The sequence below is a fragment of the Panthera onca genome, chromosome D1 (genome assembly GCF_046562875.1).
Source record: "Panthera onca isolate mPanOnc1 chromosome D1, mPanOnc1 haplotype 2, whole genome shotgun sequence".
NCBI classification, from domain to species: Eukaryota; Metazoa; Chordata; class Mammalia; order Carnivora; family Felidae; genus Panthera; species Panthera onca.
In genome coordinates this window covers 57,663,445-57,687,951 of record NC_138348.1, presented here as the reverse complement: position 1 = coordinate 57,687,951, position 24,507 = coordinate 57,663,445, and the positions used below count along the sequence as shown (strand labels likewise).

Genomic DNA, 24,507 nt, shown 5'->3' with positions numbered 1-24,507 from the left:
CCAAAACGATCTGCAGATTCAAAACAATCCCTATCAAAATCCCAATGACATTTTTACAAAAATAGAAAAATTCATCAAAAATTCATATGGAATCTCAAGGGACCCCAAATAGCCAAAACAATTTTGAAAAAGAACAAAATTGGAAGACTCATGCTAATTTCAAAACATATTGCAAAGCTACAGTAATCCAAATCGCATGGTATTGGTCTAAAGACAAAGAGACCAATGGAATACACTAGACAGCCCAGAAATAAACTCTCACATATATGGCTAAATGATCTTTAACAAGGGTCCAAGATGATTCAATGGAGAAAGGATAGTTTTTTCAAGTGGTGTTGGGAAAACTGAATATCCACATGCAAAATAATGAAGTTGGACGATACACAAATTTAACTCAAATGGATAAAGACCTAAATGTAAGACCTCAAACCATAAAACTTCTAGAAGAAAACATAGAGGAAAGCTTCATGGAGTTTTTCATGACATTGAATTTGACAATGATTTCTTGGTTATAACACAAAAATCAAAGGCAACAAAAGCAAAATTAGATAAATGGACTACATTAAACTTAAAAAACTTCGGCACATCAAAGTACACAATCAACAGAGTGAAAAGGTACAGAATGGGAGAAAATATTTACAAATCATATATCTGATAAGGGGTTAATATTCAGAATATATAAAGAACTCCTACAACTCAATAGCAAAAAAAAAAAAATCAAACAACCTGAATAAAAAAATGAGCCAAGGACATGAACAGACATTTCTCCAAAGAAGATATACAAATGGCTAATAAGTACACAAAAAGATACTTAACATCACTAATCATCAGGGGAATGCAAATCAAAGCCACAATGACATATCACTTTGCACCTATTAGGATGGCTATTATCAAAAAAGACCAAATAACCAGTGTTGGCAAGGATGTGGAGAAACTGGAACACCTGGGGCACGGTTGGTGGGATTACACAACGGTACAACCACTATGAAGACAGCATGGAAGTTACTCAAAAATGAAAAATAAAACTACCATATTATCCAGCAATCTCACTTCTGGGTATATATCCAGAAGAAGTGAAAGCAGGGTCTTGAAGAGATATTTGCAGACCCATGTTCATAGCAACATTACTCACAACAGTCAAGAGGTGTAAACACTCCAAATGTTTATTGATGGATGAATGGATAAACAAAATGTACTATATACATATTACTTAGCTTAAAGAAGATTTTGTCACATGCTACAACACAGAGGAAACGTGAGGACGTTTTGTTAACTAAAACAAGCCAGTTACAAAAAGACAAATACTGATTCTACTTCTATGAGGTATCTAAAGTAGTGGAATTCATACAAACAGAAAGTAAAATGGTAGGTATGGGGGAAAAGGGAAATTGTTTAATGAGTATAGAGTTTCAGATATGCAAGATGAAAAAGTTCTGGAAATCTGTTTCACAACAGTGTGAACACTACCGGATTATACACTTAAAAATGATTGAGATGGTGGGGCGCCTGGTGGCTCAGTTAGTTGAGCATCCATCTCTTGATTTTGGCTCAGGTCATGATCCCAGAGTAGTGGGATCGAGCCCTGCATCAGGCTCTGTGCTGAGCATGGAGCCTGCTTAGGATTCATACTCTCTGTCTGTCTGTCTGTCTCTGTCTCTCCTGCCCTTCTCCCCTCTTGCGCACTAAAAAAAAAAAAAAAAAAAGATTAAAGTGGTAAATTTTATGTTATGTATTTTTTAAACCAAAATATAAAAAAGGAAAGAAAAAGATTATGGGGTGGGTAGTCAGGAAACTTGGGTCTTCCAGTTCTCACTAAAGTGCTGCATGGGCAACACTTCCCATTTATGAGCCATTTCTAATAGATTTCCACAGAGACAGCAAGACCCTCTTAAATGCACAAGGTACTTCATATGCAAATGACAAATTTAAGGTAAGGGAACTTCCAAGGATAATAATAATATAAAAAGAAATTTTAAAAAAGGAGTTCATCTCAAGTCCTAAAAATGTAAAAATACAAAATCTGGATAGAATTAGGAGTTGCTCCTGTATTTAGGTTTATGATAATAAATCTTTTCTCTGGAGAGGTGGATCATAAAGTTAGTTTAGTTTGGATGCCTTCCTCTGACAAATGGTAATAAAACAGATTGATGTAAGAAACAAAACAGATGAACACGGGGGGGAAAAAGAGAGGCAAACCAGAAAACAGACTCTTAACTACCAAGAACAAACTGAGGGTTGCTGGAGGGGAGGGCAGAGGGATGGGTTAAATGCGTGATAGATATGAAGGAAGGCACTTGGGATGAGCATGGGATGTTATATTGTATGTAAGTGATGAATCACTAAATTCTACACCTGAAACTAATATTACACTGTATGTTAACTACTGGAATTTAAATAAAAACTTGAAAAAAGAAAAAAAAAAGAAAAAAAACCAAATCTATGTAATGAGATCTACTTGTTGGCTAGGAGAAGCAGAAAGCTGGCTACCAATTTTCCTGGTATGTTCACCTGGGCAGGATGCGATTCTCCACACAGGGCATCAACCACAGGCTTTGCATTATTTTTCAACACCTCACTTGAAAAGAACTTAAGAAGATAGGCTTTGGGTCAGTCAGGCCTGACTTAATGCAAATCCCAGCTCCACCATCAACTAATTCATGGTGGGTCCCTTGGGAAAGTTACCTAACTTCTCCAAGCCTGTTTTCTTAGTTATTAAGTGGGCAACACAAAATCTCAAAGGATTGTTGTAAAGATGAACTAAAAATACTCATGTATGTAAAACAAGAGGAACATGGTCTGGCATACAACAAGTAATTAAAACACCAAAATCTTAAGAATATGGGATTTCAATAATCTTGAAAAAGAAGAACAAAGTTGGAAGACTTACACTTCCCGATTTCAAAACTTACTACAAAGCTACAATAATGAAGACTGTGTACTTGCTTATAAGGATAGGACATATATATATATATATATATATATATATATATATATATATATATATATATATATATATATATATAATGGAACAGAACTGAGAGTCCAGAGACAAAGCCTGGCATTTATGGTCATTTGATTTCCAACAAGGGATGCAAGACAAGTAAATGGGAAAGAGAGGTCTTACCAACAAACAATCCCGAGAGAGCTGGACATCCACATGCAAAAGAATGAAGTTACACCCCCAACATCATACTATACACAAAAATTAACTCAAAATGGATCATAGACCTAAATATAAGTGCTAAAACTAGAAAACTCTTAGAAGAAAACATACACATAAACCTTTGTGACCCTGGGCTAGGCAAAACCTTCTTAGATATGGTGCAACAAAATAGTAACTAGATAAAATAAATTTCTTCAAAATCAAACTTATGCACTTCCAAGAACATCATCAAGAACATGAAAAGACAATCTGTATAACAGGAGAAAATATCTGCAAATCAGGGACTTGTATCTAGAATATATAAAGAACTCCTACTATTCAATAATAAAAAGATAAAATACCCTACTGAAAAAATGGGCAAAGGATCTGATTATACATTTCTCCCGGGAGAAAATGGATAGTAAGCCCATGAAAAGATGCTCAACATCAATAATCATCAGGAAAATGTAAATCAAAACCACAAGAAGATACCACTTCAAACCCATTAGGATGGCTATAATCAAAAAGAGAGAATATTACAAGTGCTGACAAGGATGTAGAAAACTCATACACTAGTGGTGGCAATATAAAGTGCTGCAGGCATTTTGGAAGATAGTCTGGCTACTCCTCAAGTGACTAAACACAAAGTTAGCATCCAGCAATTTCACTTGTAGGTGCATACCTGAGAAAAATAAAAACCTATGTCCACACAAAAACTTGTACACCATTGTTCATACCAGCATTATTCATAACAGACAAAAAAGTGAAAACGATCCAAATGTCCCTCAACTGATGAATGGATAAAAACTGTGGTCTATCCATACAAAGGGATATTATTCAGCTATAAACAGGAATGAAGTTCTAATATATGCTACAACATGGATAAACCTTGAAAACATTATGCTAAAGTAAAATAAGCCAGTCACAAAAGACTATATATTAATGATTCCATTTATATTAAATGTCCAGATTAGGCAAATCTAAAGAGACACAAAGTAGATTAGTGGATGCCTAGGGCTGGGAAGGTTGAGGAGAAATGGGAAGCAACTGCAAACAGGTATGACATTTCTTTTACAAGTGATGAAAAATGTTCTAAAATTAGATTGGGATGGTTGCACAATTCTGAGACTCTACTAAAAACCACTGAATTGTATACTTTGGGTGAGTCACCTCTCAATAAAACAATTTAAAAAAAGAGAGATTTACATGTAAAGGAATACCTCCTGAACAACTGAAGTTTATTGCTTTAAGGACCAAAAATTAAAGTTTCCCTTTTCTTTTCTGTATTTTAATCATTTTGTATTAGACATCAGCCCCCACCACCAATGTATACCTTGTATTCTTTCACACACCAAAATGGATGCAATAGAACTCTTACGTATATCTCAGGATCATTTCAAACACCACTTTTTATATTATGTTGTAACAGAGATGCCCCTAAGAGGGGCTCTAAATGGCCCCTGGCTACTATACTTTAGAAGTTGTGACTGTTGCCAACTAATCTTTGACAAAGCAGGAAAGAATATCCAATGGAGTAAAGACAGTCTCTCTAACAAATGGTGTTGGGAGAGCTGGACAGCAACATGCAGAAGAATGAAACTAGACCACTTTCTTACACCATTCACAAAAATAAACTCAAAATGGATAAAGGACCTGAATGTGAGACAGGAAACCATCAAAACCCTAGAGGAGAAAGCAGGAAAAAACCTCTCTGACCTCAGCCACAGCAATTTCTTACTTGACACATCCCCAAAGGCAAGGGAATTAAAAGCAAAAATGAACTACTGGGACCTCATGAAGATAAAAAGCTTCTTCTGCACTGCAAAGGAAACAATCAACAAAACTAAAAAGCAACCAACAGAATGGGAAAAGTTATTTGCAAATGACATATCTGATAAAAGGCTAGTATCCAAAACCTATAAAGAACTCACCAAACTCCACACCAGAAAAACAAATAACCCAGTGAAGAAATGGGCAGAAAACATGAATAGACACTTCTCTAAAGAAGACATCCAGATGGCCAACAGGCACATGAAAAGATACTCAACGTCACTCCTCATCAGGGAAATACAAATCAAAACCACACTCACATACCACCTCACGCCAGTCAGAGTGGCTACAATGAACAAATCAGGAGACTATAGATGCTGGCGAGGATGTGGAGAAACGGGAACCCTCTTGCACTGTTGGTGGGAATGCAAACTGGTATAGCCACTCTGGAAAACAGTGTGGAGGTTCCTCAAAAAATTAAAAATAGATCTACCCTATGACCCAGCAATAGCACTGCTAGGAATTTACCCAAGGGATACAGGAGTGCTGACGCATAGGGGCACATGTACCCCAATGTTTAGCAGCACTTTCAACAATAGCCAAATTATGGAAAGAGCCTAAATGTCCATCAACTGATGAATGGATAAAGAAATTGTGGTTTATATACACAGTGGAATACTACGTAATGATAAAGAATGAAATATGGCCTTTTGTAGCAACGTGGATGGAACTGGAGAGTGTTATGCTAAGTAAAATAAGTCATACAGAGGAAGACAGACACCATATGTTTTCACTCCTATGTGGATCCTGAGAAACTTAACAGAAGACCATGGGGGAGGGGAAGGAAAAAAAAAAAGGTTAGAGAGGGTGGAAGGCAAACCATAAGAGACTCTTAAAAACTGAGAACAAACTGAGGGTCGATGGGGTGTGGGAGGGAGGAGAGGGTGGGTGATGAGCACTGAGGAGGGCACCTGTTGGGATGAGCACTGGGTGTTGTATGGAAACCAATTTGACAATAAATTTCATATTAAAAAAAAAAGAAGTTGTGACTGCTTCTGTTGTAGTCATTAAGTTTAATTTGCATTATTAACATTTTCTCCATCATTTTATTTTATTTTTCTTTATTGAGATATAATTGGCATATAACATTGTGTAGGTTTAAGGTGTATACTGTGTTGATTTGATACATTTATATATTGCTATACTGTAACACCACAGTGACAGCTAACAGCTCTATCATGTCACATTATCATTTCTTTTTTGTGCTGGGAACAATTAAGACCTAGTCTCTTAGCAACTTATAGTATTGTTGCCTATAATTATTATGCTGTGCATTAGATCTCCAGGATCTATAGATCTACTAGTTGCAATAAGCAGTTTCTGTTGTTTGGGGTTTGTGTCCTTCCTCAAGTGTAGATTGTTTTAGCTATACTTCTTATTGCCTCATGTGTCTCAGTCTTCCCTCCTAATAAAACTGCTGGAGTTTATTAAACTGCATATAACTGGGCTTATAAAAAACTGCAAAGAAAAAATGAGCTGGAGTTAAATATCAGAGGATCTGGATGTGTTTTAGTGCTAACATTTATATGTGACTGTAGGCAAGTATCTGTACCTGACTTATAAAACAGTGATAATATCTATAATGCAGAGCTAAAACGAGAACTCGGGATGATAAATGTGATGCACTTAGTATAGTTTGCAGTACATAGAAGACAAAAAGTAATTGGCAGTTTGTATCAGAGTCTCAAATCTACTAAATATTACTCGATTACCTTGGGCAAGTCTCTTCATCTCTGAGTCTCAGTTTCTTTTTTTTTTTTTTTAATTTTTTTTTAATGTTTATTTATTTTTGAGACAGAGAGAGACAGAGCATGAATGGGGGAGGGTCAGAGAGAGGGAGACACAGAATCCGAAACAGGCTCCAGGCTCTGAGCTGTCAGCACAGAGCCCGACGCAGGGCTCGAACTCTCGGACCACGAGATCATGACCTGAGCCGAAGTTGGCCGCTTAACTGACTGAGCCACCCAGGTGCCCCTCTGAGTCTCAGTTTCTAACTGTTAACATGGGAGAAAAGATCTCTCCTCACCTCACACAGTGTAGGGAAGGCAAATTAGTCATGCATTATTTATGTTTTTGTAAACTCCAAAGAGGTACAACAAATTATTTATTGATCTTAAGGATGACAGAAAGAACCTCATTAAATTAAAAATACTGTTTGATGAACATACAGTTGATGCTTGAACAATATAGGTTTGGACTGCACAGGTCCACTTATACGCAGATTTTTTTCACTGAAAACAGTACAGTACTGTAAATGTATTTTTTCTTCTTCATGATTTTCTTAATAACATTTTCTTTTGTCTAGCTTACTTTATTGTAAGAATACAGTATTTGATACATATAAATATACAAATTATGTACTAATTAACTGTTTATATTATTGGTAAGGCTTCTGGTTAATAGTAGGTTATTGGTAATTAAGTTTTTGGGTAGTTAGTAGTTATACTTGGATTTGACCGTGTGGGGGTCAGTGTCCCTAACTCCCATGTTGTTCAAGGGTCAATGTACTCTCCTCCTTGCTAACAGTAGCATCTCCAAATGTAAAGGGATATGTGGTGTATACCAATTCCATTATTTGCCATTAGTAAAATGTTTATAATCCATTCCCAGAAAGTCTGCTGCTCATGCTCACAACCATTTCCAAGAAAAAAAGTACTCTTTCCCACTATTATCCTCAAATCAAGTGCTCAACAAGTACTCACAGGACATTTGCTATGCACACAACTCCAAGCTAAATAATAAGGAAATTCATATAGAACATCAGATCCTGTGCTTAAAATACACAGGTTATTTTTGTTGGGAGACAAATTATCGTGAAATTAGAGGACATTGATTATGCATTCTAGAGATGACTACAAGAGACCATAGTATCTCTGAATGTGGTTTATGAAAAACAATTCTATAACTCAGCCATGACTTCAAAATAGAGTGGTAAGTTATGTCATACAGACTCTCAGTGCTATACTGGAGAGGGACTGATATAAAATGAGGTCAGAAAACATCCCTTAAGAGATATACCTTGAAAGATAAGTAAGATCTAATGGGCTTAGCATAGACTAGTAGGAAATGAGATTGTCTCATGAGATAAACCTCAGGAACAGAAGTAATGAGGTGAGAAAGAGCCTGATGAGAGAGCAAGCTGTTTGAGGGGAGGGTATATGCTGTGAAGTTTTATGTTCCAATTTGTCAGAGCTATCAACGGTGCCTTATATCCTATAGTTAACCTAAATATCTATAACATCTTCACCCCCTAAAATATCCAATGGCAAAAAAGGACACGTCACCTCCCCTTCCCTACCCCCACACACTCTGAACCATTCCATACTCCATCCTTCCAAGAATGCCGGCTTTCACTCACCTCCATGTCATCCTCCTTTTTCCTCTTGTTTACTGACTCACTTCCTTCTTCGTCTTCTTCTTCTTCCTCTATGATTCCTTCCACTATAGATTTTGAGCCTTCTGGACTTGTAATTCCTTCACACCTAGGTTTTTTTTTTTTAGAAAGTGTTACCATATATCTCTCTATTATATACAAATTATCTCAGAGATACTGATACTTAGGGTCTTTTAAAATCAAATGTCAGTTAAAATTGACCATGCTTCTGGGAGAAGGAGGATGTGAAAAATGTGCATTTTAAAATGTATAGAAGTAGGCCAGGGCTATGGAAGGTCATGGCCAATGAAGGACTATACTCTGAGGCCTGGTTTCCAGTTCTTGCACCAATACTGACCTACAGAAGGGAGTAACTAACCATTCCTTGAGTCATGGTGGCAACAGTTTTACTGGTATTATCTTATATAATTCTCATAACAATCCTATGAGGTAGCCCTGAAAAGTTAAAAAAAAAAAATTGTCCAAGATCACCTGGCTCATTAGTACATGAGGCTGGAAGGCAAATCCAGGCCCAATTAACATGACAGCATGGTACTTTTCTACTGTACCCTGTTTACAATAGAACAAGTCTCAAACAGAATGGTAAAAGGCCCCCACTTTTAATTGGCTAATAGAAACTGGCAATTACAATAACCATAGGCAGCTGAACCTTGGAGATTAGAACATATGATCCAACCAATTACTGTTGTTTTTCCTCTAAAAAACAATGTCTCTTATATAATTAGGTAGAAAAATTATTATTATATGACCAGCTGGTACCATAATTCCTTTTAGAAAGAACTTGTTGGAAAAAGTGCACTGACAATATTATAGGTAAAAATCCCAAGAGCCTAGGTAGCAACTAGTGCTAAGGTCTGTTCTGCATGATAAAGAAGAATCCGTTATTTTGTACTTGATAGGGAGAGTGAAGGGAGAAGAGAAGAGACAATGAGATAAAAAGAGGTGGATAAACTGAAGGGCCACTGAAACTTCAGTGGTGGATTCTTAACAGTTATCACTTGTCCTTCCCTGTCTCCTCTACCAATCTCAGTAAAGTGTATGTTCATAAAATATTTTGTCAAGTGGGGGGGTTTTCTATGGCACTTGAGGTGTCAAATTTCACATCTAGGGTCAAAGTAGTATAACAAAGAAGCAATATGTACTTTACATTTCCAAGCTATGGATTAGGAGGTTCAAGGGAATTTCACATAGATCAAGAAGGGCAGGAAGGTTCCATCTGATATCTATGTGACAATTAAAACATACACTATATACACAAGTTTATATATTAAGAGAAGACACTTAAATTTACATATTAAGTAAAATTTTACAATCACTGAACTACCTGAACACAAGCCATATAACTTCCTCATGAAATGCTTCATCACTACTTAAACAAGTCAGATCTTAAAATATTTATGCATTAAAAAGTGGGCAGTCTCACAGCTTATTTGAATACTGCATGTGTCTGTCAGATATTACTACTCAAATTGCATTTTTAGGCATAAAATCCATAATATAGGGCTTGAAGTCAAATACACAGGAGACTGAATTTGAGCTGTTATTCACTAGCTGTGTGATCCGGGGAAAACTACTTTACCTTTCTGAACTTCTATTTTCTCATCTAAAAAACAATACTTATCTTAAAGAGGTACTGTAAAGACTAAATGAGGTAGTGCAAATGAGTTACTGAATCCACATAATGGTCATCAATGGTTACCAACACTCAAAAAAAGGAGATAACCAGACATTACGTGCTTCCTATTGGCAGTATGTATTCTCACAAACAAAACGCCAAAATAACAATAAATAAAGCTGAACCTGACCAAATCTCTGGATCTAACTAACAATTTACAAACAATACAGGGCACAAAAAAAAAAAAACAAAACACAAACAAACAAACCCAAAAACCAAAAACTTGGGGTGCCTGGGTGGCTCAATTGGTTAAACATCTGACTCTGGGGTCTGACTCTTAATTTGATTTCGGCTCAGAACATGATCTCATGGTTTTTGAGACCCTCATAGGGCTCTGTGCTGACAGTGCGGGCCTGCTTGGGATTCTGTCTCTCTCTCTCTGCCCTTCCCCCACTTGCTCGCTATCTCTCTTGAAATAAAAAAATAATAAAAATTAAAAAAATAATAATACAGGGAAGAGAGAACATATTAAATTACACCTTCAGGAGTCAATCAGCAAATCCAGATTGTGGAAAATTCTACAGGGCAAACAACCAGGTTTCTTCAACAAATAAATTGCAAGGAAAAAAAATGAGACAAAAGTGGAAACTAAATTAAAAGATACCTAAGAGATATAGTCAATTGATATATATCACTTTATTGTAATTCTGACTTAAACTGTAAGAAAATTATTTGTGAGACAATCAGAAACATGAATACTGAAGACATTTGATGATATTAAGGAACTATTTTTTTAGGTGTGATAATGGTACTGTGATTGTGTTTAAAGTGTCCTTACCATTGGAATATATTTCAAAAAATGTTGTGCTTAGGGTAAATAAATAGGGGCACAGATGAAAAAAGACTGGCCATTAGTAACTGTTGAAAATAGGCATTATGTACATTGGGGTTCATTGTATTATTCTTTTATATATTTGAAAATTTGCATAAGGTAAGGTCTTAAAAATGAGGTGTATATAAAATACCTTGTACCCAGCAAATAGCAGGCATTCAATAATACCATTATCATTTTCATCAACTCCTGTGCTCCCTGTTGTTCCCTTGGGCAACATTTTCTCAATTCATCTAAAGTTCATTTTCTGACTACATAGCAATACCCAGGACTCATGTAACCCTATCCAAGAAGATCAGCTGGGCTAAATATTCTTAGCTTAGCCATAGAATCTGGCTTTCACTCAGGTTATGCTAAAGCTTTTATACTGTAATTTCCTCACAATCAGGTTTGGCTAAGAAGGAGATTATTACCAGAATAAAATGATCACTTCTAGCACTAGAATGGACACTTAATTTTTAATATCCATTCTCTGGGATTTTTCACCTTTTAACACCCAGAGTTACATTAATATGGTAGTCCTGTATTATACAGGCTTTGGGATTTCTTCAAAAAAAAAAAAAAAAAAAAAGTAAAGAAAGAAAAGCTATGCCGCTAGCCCAGCTGAGCTCATTTGTCAAAATTATCTAAAATAATAAAGGCATTCAGGATGGTAGGACAGGTGTATAACAAAAAGCAATCTGTAATTCTCTCACCATGTTTCAGTCTCTAAAGAGCCCAATAGGGAAAAAATAAGACCTACTGTTTGACTTGGCCAACCATGGAGACACGGGCCGACTCCAAATTTCGAATCTGACCACTCTTCACACTAGAAAAGTGAGAAGGGAAAGAGGTTATTCAGCAACCATTTTATCACGTCACTAGGGTCAAACAAATAATTCTGCAGATTCTGTGGAACCTACTACAAAGTTGTGTTTGCCAATATAGCTTACTATGGAGATAACCACTACTTCCTACCTGGTTATTATGGCTATAAGCCAAGTAGTAAAAATTAGGTTAAAGACATTCAAGTCATTTCAGTTCTGCAAATATTTACCAGGAGGATACTATGTGCCAGGCCTATGTTCAAGAAGCACCTAATTCAGGGGGGAGAAAGAAACACAGATAGTTTCAGTATAACAAAGGCAAGGTTCAAAGGAATCACTTGATTCTGAATGAAGACATTAAAGAAAGCTCCCCAAAATGTCCTGCCTAAACTGAGGAGAAAAGGAGTTCAGTGGAAGATAAAAGAGGATGGTCTCGCGTTCTCTCTCTCAAATAAAATTTAAAAACGGGAGCCTGAGTGGCTCCGTTGGTTCAGTGTCCAGCTCTTGGTTTCAGCTCAGGTCATGATCTCAGGGTCATAGGATAGAGCCTTGTGTTAGGCTCTGTGCTGAGCGTGGAGCCTGCTTAAGATTCTCTTTCTCCTTCTCCCCCTTTCTCCAGCTCAAGCTTGCACGCTCTCTCTCTCTCTCTCTAAAAAAAGGGGGAGGGATGGGCAGAGCATTACAGACAGAGGGCACATTGTGAACAAAGGCACTGTGATGTGGAAAAGTCAGTAGGATAAGGACAGAGTGCAAGGAGAAGCAGGGGAAAGCAAAGGAGGAGTGTGAATAGGAGAAAGGGACAGGTGGGCAGAGATGAGTTCTTAGAGGGCCTTGCATGCTATGATATAGAATTCAGAAGCTTAGATACTATTTTAATAGATTAGGCCTCTCAGTTATCTACCTACATATGACTAAGGGCCAAGCAAAGCAGCTTCATGTCCCAGGGGGAACTGGAAACACTACCTGAAGCAGGCAATCAGAATGCATTTTTTTAAATCTAATTTTTTAGCTTAAAAAATCATGTAAAATTTTAAAGGGCAACCCCTTTAGATAAAGACCTTGCTTCCTATTTTAATGATAGATGGGATCAGAACTATTCATTTTTCTATCCACCAACAGATCCACCAACTGAATTTTCCATCCACCAACTGAACCTACAGAATCTACAAATCTACCAGTATTTATAAATCACATACTCTTCCTTGATGACGTTTAATATATGAAACACCTCTGTCCCTATTCAAGGCCAACCTTAGGAACTGGTTTGCATCTCTTCTTGCTATAAATTATTATCCTATGTGTCATCATTTTTTTTCTCTAGCGGATATTATAAAACATCTTTTAAAAACATTCTCAACCCCACATTCACTACTAGATACCATCCCATTTTCTGCTCTCCTAGACAACAAAACTTCCCAAAAGTTATCCTAAAAAATAAGTTATCTTACTTGCTTTCTCCATTTTGTCATCTCCTATCCTTTCCCCAACTAATATCCTCAAACATATATTTGGAGGGGGGGGTTATCGCCTACTTATTTTCTGTGATTGTCTTTGTCAAGGTCACCTTTACTCATGCCAATTAAAAAAATTTTTTTTTTTTAATGTTTATTTTTGACAGAGAGAGAGACAGAGCATGAGCTGGGCAGGGGCAGAGAGAGAGGGAGACACAGAATCTGAAACAGGCTCCAGGCTCTGAGCTGTCAGTACAGAGCCCAACGTGGGGCTCGAACTAACAGACTGTGAGATCATGACCTGAGTTGAAGTCGGACGCTCAACCGACTGAGCCACCCAGGCGCCCCTCAGGTCAATTTTAATGGTCATTTTTTAGTCCTCATCTTAACTGATCTCTCAGCATGTGACACAGATGCTCTCTCCCTCCTTCTATAAACACTTGCTATACTCCTTTAGTTTTCCTTCTATCTCACCAACTGTGACTTTTCAGTTTCCTTTGTTGGATCTTTCTCTTTTTCCCAAGCTCTAAATATTGTGGAGTTTCCCAAGGCTCAGTTCTTGGAATTTTTCTATCAATATCAAATCCCTAGGTGACTGCATTCAATCTTTTGGCTTTAAATATTATCTATGTAATAATGATTCTCCAATTTATCTCTAACTCAGCCTCTTCTAACTAGTATAGACCAGTAACTACTTGACATTTCTGCTTAGAGGTATAATAACCATTTCAGTTTATCCAAACAAAAATCCTGATTCCCTGACCCTTTACCTGCTCCCAAATCTACTTCTCTTTGTCTCCACCATTCACCTGATTGCTTGGACTAAAAATCTAAAAGTTATCCTTGAATGCTGTGCCTCCTCCTACCCCCACCCCTCATTTCTCTCCTGACATCCGATCTGTAAGGCATTCCTGTCAGTTGTATCTTCAAAATACATTCCAAATATGACATATTACTTCCTCTGTTGTCATCCTAGTCTATGCTTACCATCATTACTCTCCTATACTACTACAATTGCCTCCTAATCAATTTCCCACTTCCATTATCACACCCATCCCTTTCCCTTCCCCTAGTGTTTTCCTCAGAGCAGCCAGAGTGATGAAACCAAAGTGTAAATCCTTATCTGTCCAACTTTTAAAGCCTAGGCTTCTAATGACTATGACCTACTGTCTCTCATTAGGATGACCAAGAAAGCAGAAGTGGGAATTCACTTTGATTTAAATCTTTACTGAATTAAACAGGTTGGCTTTGTATTTCAACATCTTTTTTAAAACCTGGAATATCCACAATAACTATGAGTCATAAACTTGATTCAGATATCCAGCCGAGTACAAAATTATGAAATACTTCATAGTATTCTTTCCGATTCTCAGGTTCAAGAAGTGGGATCTAAAAATCAGTGGCTCTTATACAACGCAGAACATTTTAACATACAACAAACAGAACCCTCATCCTATCCCACATCTGCCACTAGAATCAAGACTCTATCTCTTTTTAAAGTTTATTTATCTTGAGAGAAAGAGAGTGCACGAGCGAGGAAGGGGCAGAGGGAGAGGAACAGAGAGAATCCCAAGCAGGCTCCAAGCTGTCAGCACAGAACCTGACATGGGGCTTGAACTCACAAACTGTGAGATCATGATCTAAGTTGAAATAAAAAATCGGAGGCTTAACCAACTGAGCCACCTTTTCTCTTTTAAGAAAAGATCCACCAATACCCTCATGCTGGATTAAGTACCTATCTTCTATAACTTTGTGCTTCCTTCACTGTACTGTGTTTAAATATTTACTTGTTTGTATTCCCAGTTTTTGGATGATAGGAACTAAGTCTGATTCATCTCCAGTTCTTAATCAGGTAGTAAGTAACACATCTTAGGGACTAAAAAACCAAAGTTTACTGAATAAATTAAAAAAGTTATTTGGTGGGGGGTCCCTGGAGGGCTCCGGCAGTTAAGTGTCTGACTCTTGATCTCATGGTTCAATCTCATGGTGAGACCAAGCCCCACATCAGTCTTTGTGCTGAGAGTGTGCAGCCTGCTTGGAATTCTCTCCCTCTCTCTCTGCCCCTCCCCATGCTGGCTCATTCTCCCTCTCTCAAAATAAATAAACATTTTTTAAAAAAATTTAAAAAAAAGTTATTTGGAATAATTTTCTCACTGTTTGCTCCTGGGGAAGAAGGCAGGGTGCCTCAGAAACATGCTGAACTGGCAGCAGCTTCATTCGGAAATGCTGTGGCTGCCAAAGATGGAGAGATCTTTGGTGTTGATGAGGGAACAGGAATCCTGCACCTCAGTAGTGTGAGCAAGGAGAGATAGAAGCAACCTCACCAAACACAAACATCATTTTGGCAAGCCATATTTGGCATGAGACCCTCTGTCTTAGAAAAACTACCTCAGATACATTTACCAGGTCCTTAATTTCCAGCTGATCTCTTTGATTCAATGAACAGATATGTTCTGCCTGCTAAGGCAGCCAGCAGTATGCTGTATGCTATATGAAAGTACAAAAGAAATAGAGGATAACTTCTGCCCTTATGATGTAGGAAGAATCTTAAGACAGGAATGAAAATTAACAATATAAGCATATCCTTTCGGGGAGACTTAAGAGGTAAACAGTACAATATAATATAGACAGAGGTCTTTAGCAATTTAACTGAGGGAGTAATCTGAATGGTTTGGAGGACTTAGAGAAGGGTTCTGGGAAAGGAACTAGAGATGGATTTTGAAGAAGAGGTAGGAAGAGAGGATACTAAAGTTTTTTATCCTAAGATTGATTTCCTCGGGGGAGGGGCAGTGTTTTACTCATTTCTGAAATTTCACCCTTTAGCACAAAGTGTTTAATAAATATTTAATCAAATAATTGAATTAATGAATAAATTAATGACAAAACAGCCTTTACTTTAGTGGAAGTCATAGCCAATTCAGTGATTTTTATGAAAACTATTTACCCAAAGGGTTTTTATTTACCCAAACCCAAATAAAAACTGAGAAAGGAACCTATGCCCATCCTCTGTTTCTCCACCATTTTCTCTGGAACACAGAAAGTGAATCCAGAACATGAAGCATCAGAAGTAGAAAAGGCCTTAGATTCTCATTTAGTCCAAACTCCTACCTCAGAAATGGAGATAGCTAGACAGGAGATAATCCATAATTATTAAAATTGTAGGAGGTACTATAGTGTATTAGGAAAAGGATGGATTTTAGACAACTGGGCCAAGTGTGAAACATTTAAAATATTAAAAATAATTCTGCACTTTACATAAATGTTTCCACATGTGATATTATAATAAAGCTAAGGCTTGGAAACTGAACTATTCTTTTGAACTTGGTGCCTGAGCTGATGAAAAAGGACAGTTAAAATCTAACATTCAAAATATAGACAATATAGATTTGTGGGTTACCTCCATTCAATGGCATTCTCTAGAGACTTGAAGGTTTTAGGACGACCACGTAAGAAATTCTGCATGCTATTAAGTGCATCCATGGCTGTACCTAGATGTTAAACAAATACTTTAACCACAGCACTTAACATATTCTAAGCATTTACATTTACTGGGCCAACTGTGTATATCTGCCCTCAATGATGGTAGAATTCAGTGATGTTTTGGGGAAAAAAGATGCAGCTTAAAAAAATTCAGAGATTGATGTGATAGCAAGCTTCGAGGATGGCCTCCAGTGATTTTTGCCTCTTGATATTCACTCCCTTGTGTAGTCTTCTCATACTGAATAGGGGCTGACTTGTATAAGCAATCGTATGACTTCTGAGGCTGGGTCATAAAAGACATGGCAGCTTCTTTTTAACATTAAATATAATTATGGGACATACATACAATTGAAACATTATGTAGCCCTAAAAGATATTTACAAAGAGTTTTCAATGACATGGGAAATGATCATATAATATAGGGTATGGGTGCAATGGGTGAAGGTGTCAAAAGGTACAAACTTCCAGTTATAAAATAAAAAAGTCTTCAGGATATAATGTACAGTATAGTGACTACAGTTAATAATATATATTGTGTATTTGAAAGTTGCGAAGACAGTAGATCTTAAAAGTGTTCGTCACAAGAAAAATAATTTATTATATGTGGTGATGGATGTTAACTACACATACTGTGGTGATCATTTCATAATATATACACATATTGAATCATTATGTCATACAACTGAAACTAATAAAATTTGTATGTCAATTAAAAAATACTCAGAATGCCTTTGCCACAAAGTAACATAAAAAACGATATAAAGACAGAGGGACATAGTTCAAGATGAGTAGAGATCAATACATTAAAATAAGGTAATAATAATCTACCATGGATCTCTTATAAATCAAAGATTTTGATTTAGTCAGTACTAAGAAAACTTACCTTCTACAACATCGATCATACAGAGACCCAGGAGGCTTGGCACTAGGTTAGATGATGCTGTGTGGACTGCAATAGCTCCACCCATACTATGTCCAATCAGCATAATTGGAGGAGGGAGGTCCCCATACATGGCTTCAACCACATTGCCAACATCCCTGCAAAGAGAAGGAAACAAAGCTGGGAATGCTCTCTGACAACACTAAAAATCATTTTCTTTCCTAATTCCTTTGTTTAGTCTGCAACTAACAGTGCTAAGACTGTAAAGGTCTACTGGGCCATCTTGAAAATATACCTATGTCAATCTCTTAGCATGCCCCCACCCCCACCCCCCGTATCTATTCATGTAGCCACACATTTAGCTCTTCTGATAAACAGGACCAAGAACCCAAGTTTTCTGATTTTCATATACCTTTATTTTAAATGTAAGCTTGAAACTCTGGACAAATAATTTAAGTGCTCTATGCCTAAATTTCCCCAACTATAAAACAAAAACAATTTTATTAAGCATTCTAACGTAGTAAAGTTTAGAGTCACAAGATGAATTGCAGCCCTACTTTATTTTTTATTATGTGGACTTGAATTAGTTATTTAATCTCTCAGGCAGTTATATCTATAAGATGAAGATAAGAATATGATTTACTAAATATATATGTGTGTGTGTGTGTGTGTATATATATATATATATATACACACACACACACACACACACACACACATAATTTACTATTCGAGATTAACTGAAACAGTGAATGAAAACTACTTTGAAAAGTATAAATGCTATCCAAAGGTTAATTGTTACTTATAATTTGTCAAGTAAGTTGCTTGAAATATGAACATAAATGTAAGTACAATGTTCTGAGAAACTAGAAAGATGTTCAGAGCTAATTTTTATTGACTTCTGTCTTAGTTTTTAATTGAGTGGATCGGTTAACAAAGTCAAACCTTAAAGCTCTGAAAATGAGAACTGAAGTAGGAACCTGGGTTTAATTTGCATATAGGCCCTCTTTGCTACAGCAATAGGTAGGCATGGTATGTTTTCAGAGACCACTGGCTCTACTGTCTTCTGGGAGTGGCTGAGTCAGTTAACTTCAAAAGACAGTTTTGTGTTGCTGGGTGTTATTATATACCTCAAGCACCCATACAGTGTTAGCCAAATAGAGCAGATGTGGATATAGGAAACACAGCCTTTCGAATATGATCTCCAAAGTATTTAGAATGGAAAAAGTCAATGCTATGAATTAATCTTTTTGTTAAAGTTTATTTATTTATTTTGGGAGAGACAGACACAGCATGAGTTGGGAAGGGGCAGAGACAGAAATCCCAAGCAGGCTCCGCGCCACCAGCACAGAGCCCAACATAGGGCTCAAACTCATGAAACTGTGAGATCATGACCTGAGGAGAAGCCAAGAGTCAGATGCCTAACTGACTGAACCACCCAGGTGCCCCTCAGAAGAAATTAATCTTAAAAATCTCATAAAACAGGGCACCTGGGTGGCTCAGTCAGTTAAGCGTCCGACTTAGGCTCTGGTCATGATCTCTCAGTTCATGGTTCGAGCCCCGCATCAGGCTCTGTGCTGACAGCTCGGAGCCTGGAGCCTGCTTCAGATTCTGTGTCTCCCTCTCTCTCTGCCTTCCTCTGCTTGTACTCTGTGTCTCTCAAAAATGAATAAACATTAAAAAAAAATTTTTTTAATCTCATAAAACAATTACAGATGTGAATAGGGTAGCTGTAGCACCTGCAGATAATCTGAATGGCATACAAGGAGGCCCCCAACTTTATAAGTGAAAAAAAATAGTTTAAAAATATTCCTTTGGAGTTAAAGTTAAAACTTTTGGTTGGTAACAACTATAATAAAATAAAAGGATGCTACAGAAGATTATCTAAGTCTAGGTCTCCGTAAAATACTCAGTAACCTAGTTGCAGGGGTTCTGTGATGAAGGTGGACAAGGTCTGAAACAAAGCAACTCCATACTGCATCTAAGCTTAGCAAAAGTGTATTTCATCCGGGTAAAAGGTGGTTACTGATCATCTACTACAAGGAGAAATTTATTCTTATTAAAGTTAGCCAAACTACCAAGATTAGTGCCTTGAGACATGTTCTGAAGTTCCAGAAAAATAAAACAAAGATGAAGAAGCAGATGTTATCTACAAAACTAGCTGTAACTAGATATGCCACAATTTAGGTAGATGCTTTAAAAGGAGATTCTATCATACTTATCAATAATGGGTTCATTTCCTGAGAAGCAACAGACATAAAAGAAAAAGAGTATCAGAGCAACCTGAACCAATTCTTGGTTCTTCTACTTTCAGGGGAATTACATTTTATGTACGGTTGAGATTCCGAAGTTGATACACAAGGGAAAAATCATGCTGTCAGTACTACTTGAAAATTACATTAATTGTCCATTAAATATACCCATTTTGAGATTTTTGTTTCAGAGTGACTGAATTCAGAAATCATATAAATGTTTTATTGCTTTGACTATTTCAACAATAATCTAACTTATTAGCTCTTCTGGTTCTTGGTAATCATCTTCAACTATGCTGGATGGTTTTAGTCATCTATTTTCTTTTTACCTTTCTTGCCAGTTATCAACTGGCAACTCTCAGCTCCAATTCATCCTTCCTTGCATGTTCTCCAAAATTGGATCTGAGGCCTTTAAATATTTTTCCTTTGCAGCTGGCTTAATGTTAAGCTTTATCAGTAGAGAGTGCAGGAGAGACACTGCAGAAAGGGTTTTGCTCCTAGTTCATGTAGCATGGTAAGCACTATAGCACACACAGCTTCCCCAGTGCCCAAATCCTGCAGCACAGGTGGCTTCTCTGGCACACCATCCCCCCAGGCCCAATTTTCCCTAGTCTTATTAAGATAAAATTGGTACATAAAAATGGCAAATAATTAATGTATATAATTTGGTAAGTTGGGATATATGTATACACTTGTGTTACCATCACTATGATTAAGGTAATAAACACTTCCAAAAGTTCCTTTGTGCGTGCGTGTGTGTGTGTGTGTGTGTGTGTGTGTGCGTGCACGAGATAAGAACACTTAACATGATATTTACCCTCCTAACAAACTTTTTAAGTACACGATTATGTCATTATTAAGTATAGGTACCATGTTATATAGCAGATCTTTGGAACCATTCCCGATATTTTTGTTGCAGAGTGCCTCTGGTGAGATACCTCCCTGTGAACAGCTTCCCCTGCACCCTAGAGGGCAGGTATCTGGCCAGTTCTGCCAAAGTGGCATCCAAATGACTTCTCTGTCTTTAGTAAGCCACAGTCATGCCCTCTACAACAGGGTCTAAATCTCAACCTCTTCCATTAGTGTTCTCTGTCAGCCCAAGGTGTAGTTCTCTGCTTCTTATATCTGCTATTCTTCCTTTTTCTTGAAAAGTATTCCAGCTTTACTGAGGTATAACCGATAAAATTTTAATATATTTAAAGTGTACAACGTGATGATTTGATATATGAGTATATTGTGAAATGACTCCCACAATCAAGTTAATTAAACATATATTTTTCAGTGTTCTCTTTACTACTTTTTTTTTAAGAGAGCCAGCATGAGAGCAGGGACAGAGGTGGGGAGAGAGAATCTTAAGCAGGCTCCATGCTCAGTGCAGAGCCAGATGCAGATGTGGAGCTTGATCCCACAACCCTAAGGTCATGACCTGAGCAGAAATCAAGACTTGGATGCTCAACCAACTAAGCCACCCAGGCGCCCCTGTTCTCGTTATTTCTTATTAGCCAATTCTTCATTACTCCAATCCCCTATTATAGTTAATAAGTCTTTATACTAAACTTTCCCTGTTTAAATTACTGTGATTTTTCTTTCCTGATTGTCTCAGACTGATACATTACTAGGCAATGTATCCTTCAGGTCCTCCCTCAATTAATTCTTCAAATTCCTGTAGGACATCATCCAAGTCATCATAACCCTTTGGCAACCTGGCAACTTAGATGATGGATTTCACTTTTTTGTCAACAGTCAGGAAACCTTAAAAATTGTTCACAAATCTTTCAATAGGTATCACCAACATACTTGATTATCTTGGGCTTTATTGTTCTCATATTACAAAGGCATTAGGAACAACTGAGAGAACAGATTCTTAGCTCCCTTCTCATGGTTTCTCAGGCATATGGTCATTGAATGGAATGGTACCATATATTGTTATTTTTCTCTCTCTCTGCCAAGCACCATAGTTGAATGATCACAATTCTGGTCTATTAACTGTGTGACCTCATACAGTTAGTCATTTAATCTGAGTCTGTATACTCATTGGGTAAAACAAGAAAAAAGGATAATATGTACACTATAGAATAATGTAGATAATTAAAATAAATAACTTAATTAAATAAATTATTTATTCTTAATAAGTGCTTAATTTACACTTAATAAAGTCTGGCAGATAGCACACAAACAGTATCTGCTATAACAATAAAACTATGACCACATGAGTTTCATTTCTGAAGGTAACACAGTTTACTCTTGAATTAAAGTTGCTAAAGTAAGAAGGGACAAGATATTTTTGGCCGAAGTTGATCAAATACTTGAGAGACCATGTATTAAAGCCGGGTAGTTAGAAGAATCCTGTTTACAATATAGGTCAGTGGTTCCCAAACACCAGTCACAGGACTGGCTGCATTGGATTTCTTTACAGAGCTTTATCAAAATATAAATAAATGTCCAGATCCCCCCGGTAGAAGCACTAACTCAGTAGGTCTGGGGTAAGGTCATATCATCTGTATTTCAATCACTTATTAGGTAAATCTGATGAGTGACCATGTTTGAGGCTACTGTACATACTATAGCCATCTTGTACCTTGAGGCCCAGGGTATCACTAATTCTTCTTTCTAAAAAAATTTTTTAGTGTGTTTTACTTTTGAGAGAGAGAGCGAGTGAGCACGAGCAGGGGAGGGGCAAAAAGAGAGAGAGACACAGAATTCAAAGCAGGCTCCAGGCCCTGAGCCGTCAGCACAGAGCCCAACACAGAGCTTGAACTCATGAACTGTGAGATCATGATCTGAATCGAAGGTGGACTCTCAACTGACTGAGCCATCCAGGTGCCCCTCATTAATTCTTTAATATCTTGTTCTTGTCTCTCTAGGAAGTTGGATAAAGAACGTGGGCAGGAAACCGTAAGAACATCTTACATGGCAGGGTCTTTTGTATACAACCCCCTTTTCAAGCATAAGTTCCCAATAGATATTCAGATTCTATTCAACTCTGTCAACAGAAGAAAACTTTGCAAAAGACAACAGAAACTAAACTGTAACTCAAAGAATTTTCAAGTGCTTTATGTGATGACATAATGCTGAATATATCAAGAAAGATGGAGGTTTCTTTCAGGATTAAATACTAAGGAGACACCAAATACAGGGGAAAAACAACAGAAATAAAATTTTCTCTATGCTAATTATTGTACAACAGTCTCACTAGGAGAGTAAATAGTTACACTACTATTTATAATAGTAATGGAAGCTAGGTGATGTATAAACAATATTACATTACTTACTTTGCCATTGTTTCTGCAGACAGGTCTTCAGAATTCTTGACTTTTGTTTCACCTAAAAAGAAAATATTTAAAAAAATAAAATTCCCAAAAATACAAATGATAAAAGCAAGAGTATTCTCTTTTAAAAATCTTACTTTTGGGAATGAAATGCAGACTTTATGGTTGTGTATGATGGGCTTAGCAAGGATTTTCTATGTTAAAGATGCATCTTGATAATTGGGCACCCTAAGGAAGATGTAACTCCAGTAGCCTAGCAAAGATTTATTTACATTCCTTATACATCATCAGCATCAGAATTTGGTTACATTAAAGGACATTTTCATAGCTAAACAATAACATATATGTGTATTTATAAAATATCTTTTGTAAAAGCTGGAAACTAAGACTTCCCTCAAAGAGCCCAAATGGAATGGACCAGGTTATTCTGTGGCCATATTGAAACTTGTAATAGTTAACAGTATTCAAAGGGGTTGGCAAATTTATCAGAGTTAGTGACTAATTAAGTACATCACTCACCATGACCTCGCAGATCTAAAGCCACAATTCTACACTGAACCCTACTAATGATCGCCGCCTAGGAAGAAAAGAAAATCTGGTTTAGTAAACTTTCCCCATTACCAATGATAACTGTTGAACGAATACCTATCAGAATTCAAGAATCTCAAGATAATCAAAGGAAGACTTTCCTTTTTTTTTCTCATTTGAGTAAGTTGGTGTATAATGTTACATTAGTTTTAGGTATATAACATAGTGATTTGACAAGTTTATACATTAACTTATGCTCACCAAATACAAACACTATGACAGTATCACTGACTGTATGCTGTGCCTTTTATTTCTGTTACTTATTCATTCCATAGCTGGAAGCCTATATCTCCCCCTTCCCTATACCTATTTAGTCCATCCCTCGACTGCTTCCCCTCTTAAACCATCAGTTTGTTCTCTGTATTTATAGCTCTGACTCTGCTTTGTTTCTTCTTTTTCTTTTTAGATTCCACATACAAGTGAAATCATATGGTATTTGTCTTTCTCAGACTTATTTCACTTAGCATAATACTCTCTAGGTTTATCCATGTTGTTGTAAATGTCACAATCTCATTCTTTTTTATGGCTGTGTAATATTCCATTCTCTGTATATACATCTTCTTTAACCATTTGTCTAGCAACGGACACTGAGGTTGCTTCTATATGTTGGCTATTGTAAATAATGCTACAATAAACACAAGGGTGCATATATCTTTTCAAATTAGTGTTGGGTAGTCCACTAGCCAGTAGTGGAATTATTGGATCATATGGGTTTTTTGTTTTTTTTTTAATTTGAGAGAGTGAGAGAACACGAGCAGGGAGAGGGGCAGAGGGAAACGGGGGGTGGGGGGGAGAGGGAATCTTAAGCAGGCTCCACACTCAGTGCAAAGCCCAACATGGGACTTGATACCATGACCCTGAGATCATGACCTGAGCCAAATTGGAAATACAAAACTTTTCAATTTTAA

At 36.9% G+C, this 24,507-nt stretch overlaps 1 protein-coding gene across 3 annotated transcripts in view; it reads right to left on the bottom strand.

Moving 5' to 3' along the window:
- Positions 1 to 24,507, bottom strand: part of PPME1 (protein phosphatase methylesterase 1) — an 89,244-nt gene that overhangs the window by 10,211 nt on the left and 54,526 nt on the right. For all 3 annotated transcript variants that reach the window (XM_081790326.1, XM_081790328.1, XM_081790327.1), the window contains 6 exons: positions 23,531 to 23,588; positions 23,015 to 23,066; positions 17,494 to 17,648; positions 16,528 to 16,618; positions 11,616 to 11,681; positions 8,331 to 8,454 (listed from right to left, as the gene is read on the bottom strand). In XM_081790326.1, the coding sequence (XP_081646452.1) occupies positions 8,331 to 8,454; positions 11,616 to 11,681; positions 16,528 to 16,618; positions 17,494 to 17,648; positions 23,015 to 23,066; positions 23,531 to 23,588 (546 nt within the window). The remainder of the gene's footprint in view (positions 1 to 8,330; positions 8,455 to 11,615; positions 11,682 to 16,527; positions 16,619 to 17,493; positions 17,649 to 23,014; positions 23,067 to 23,530; positions 23,589 to 24,507) is intronic.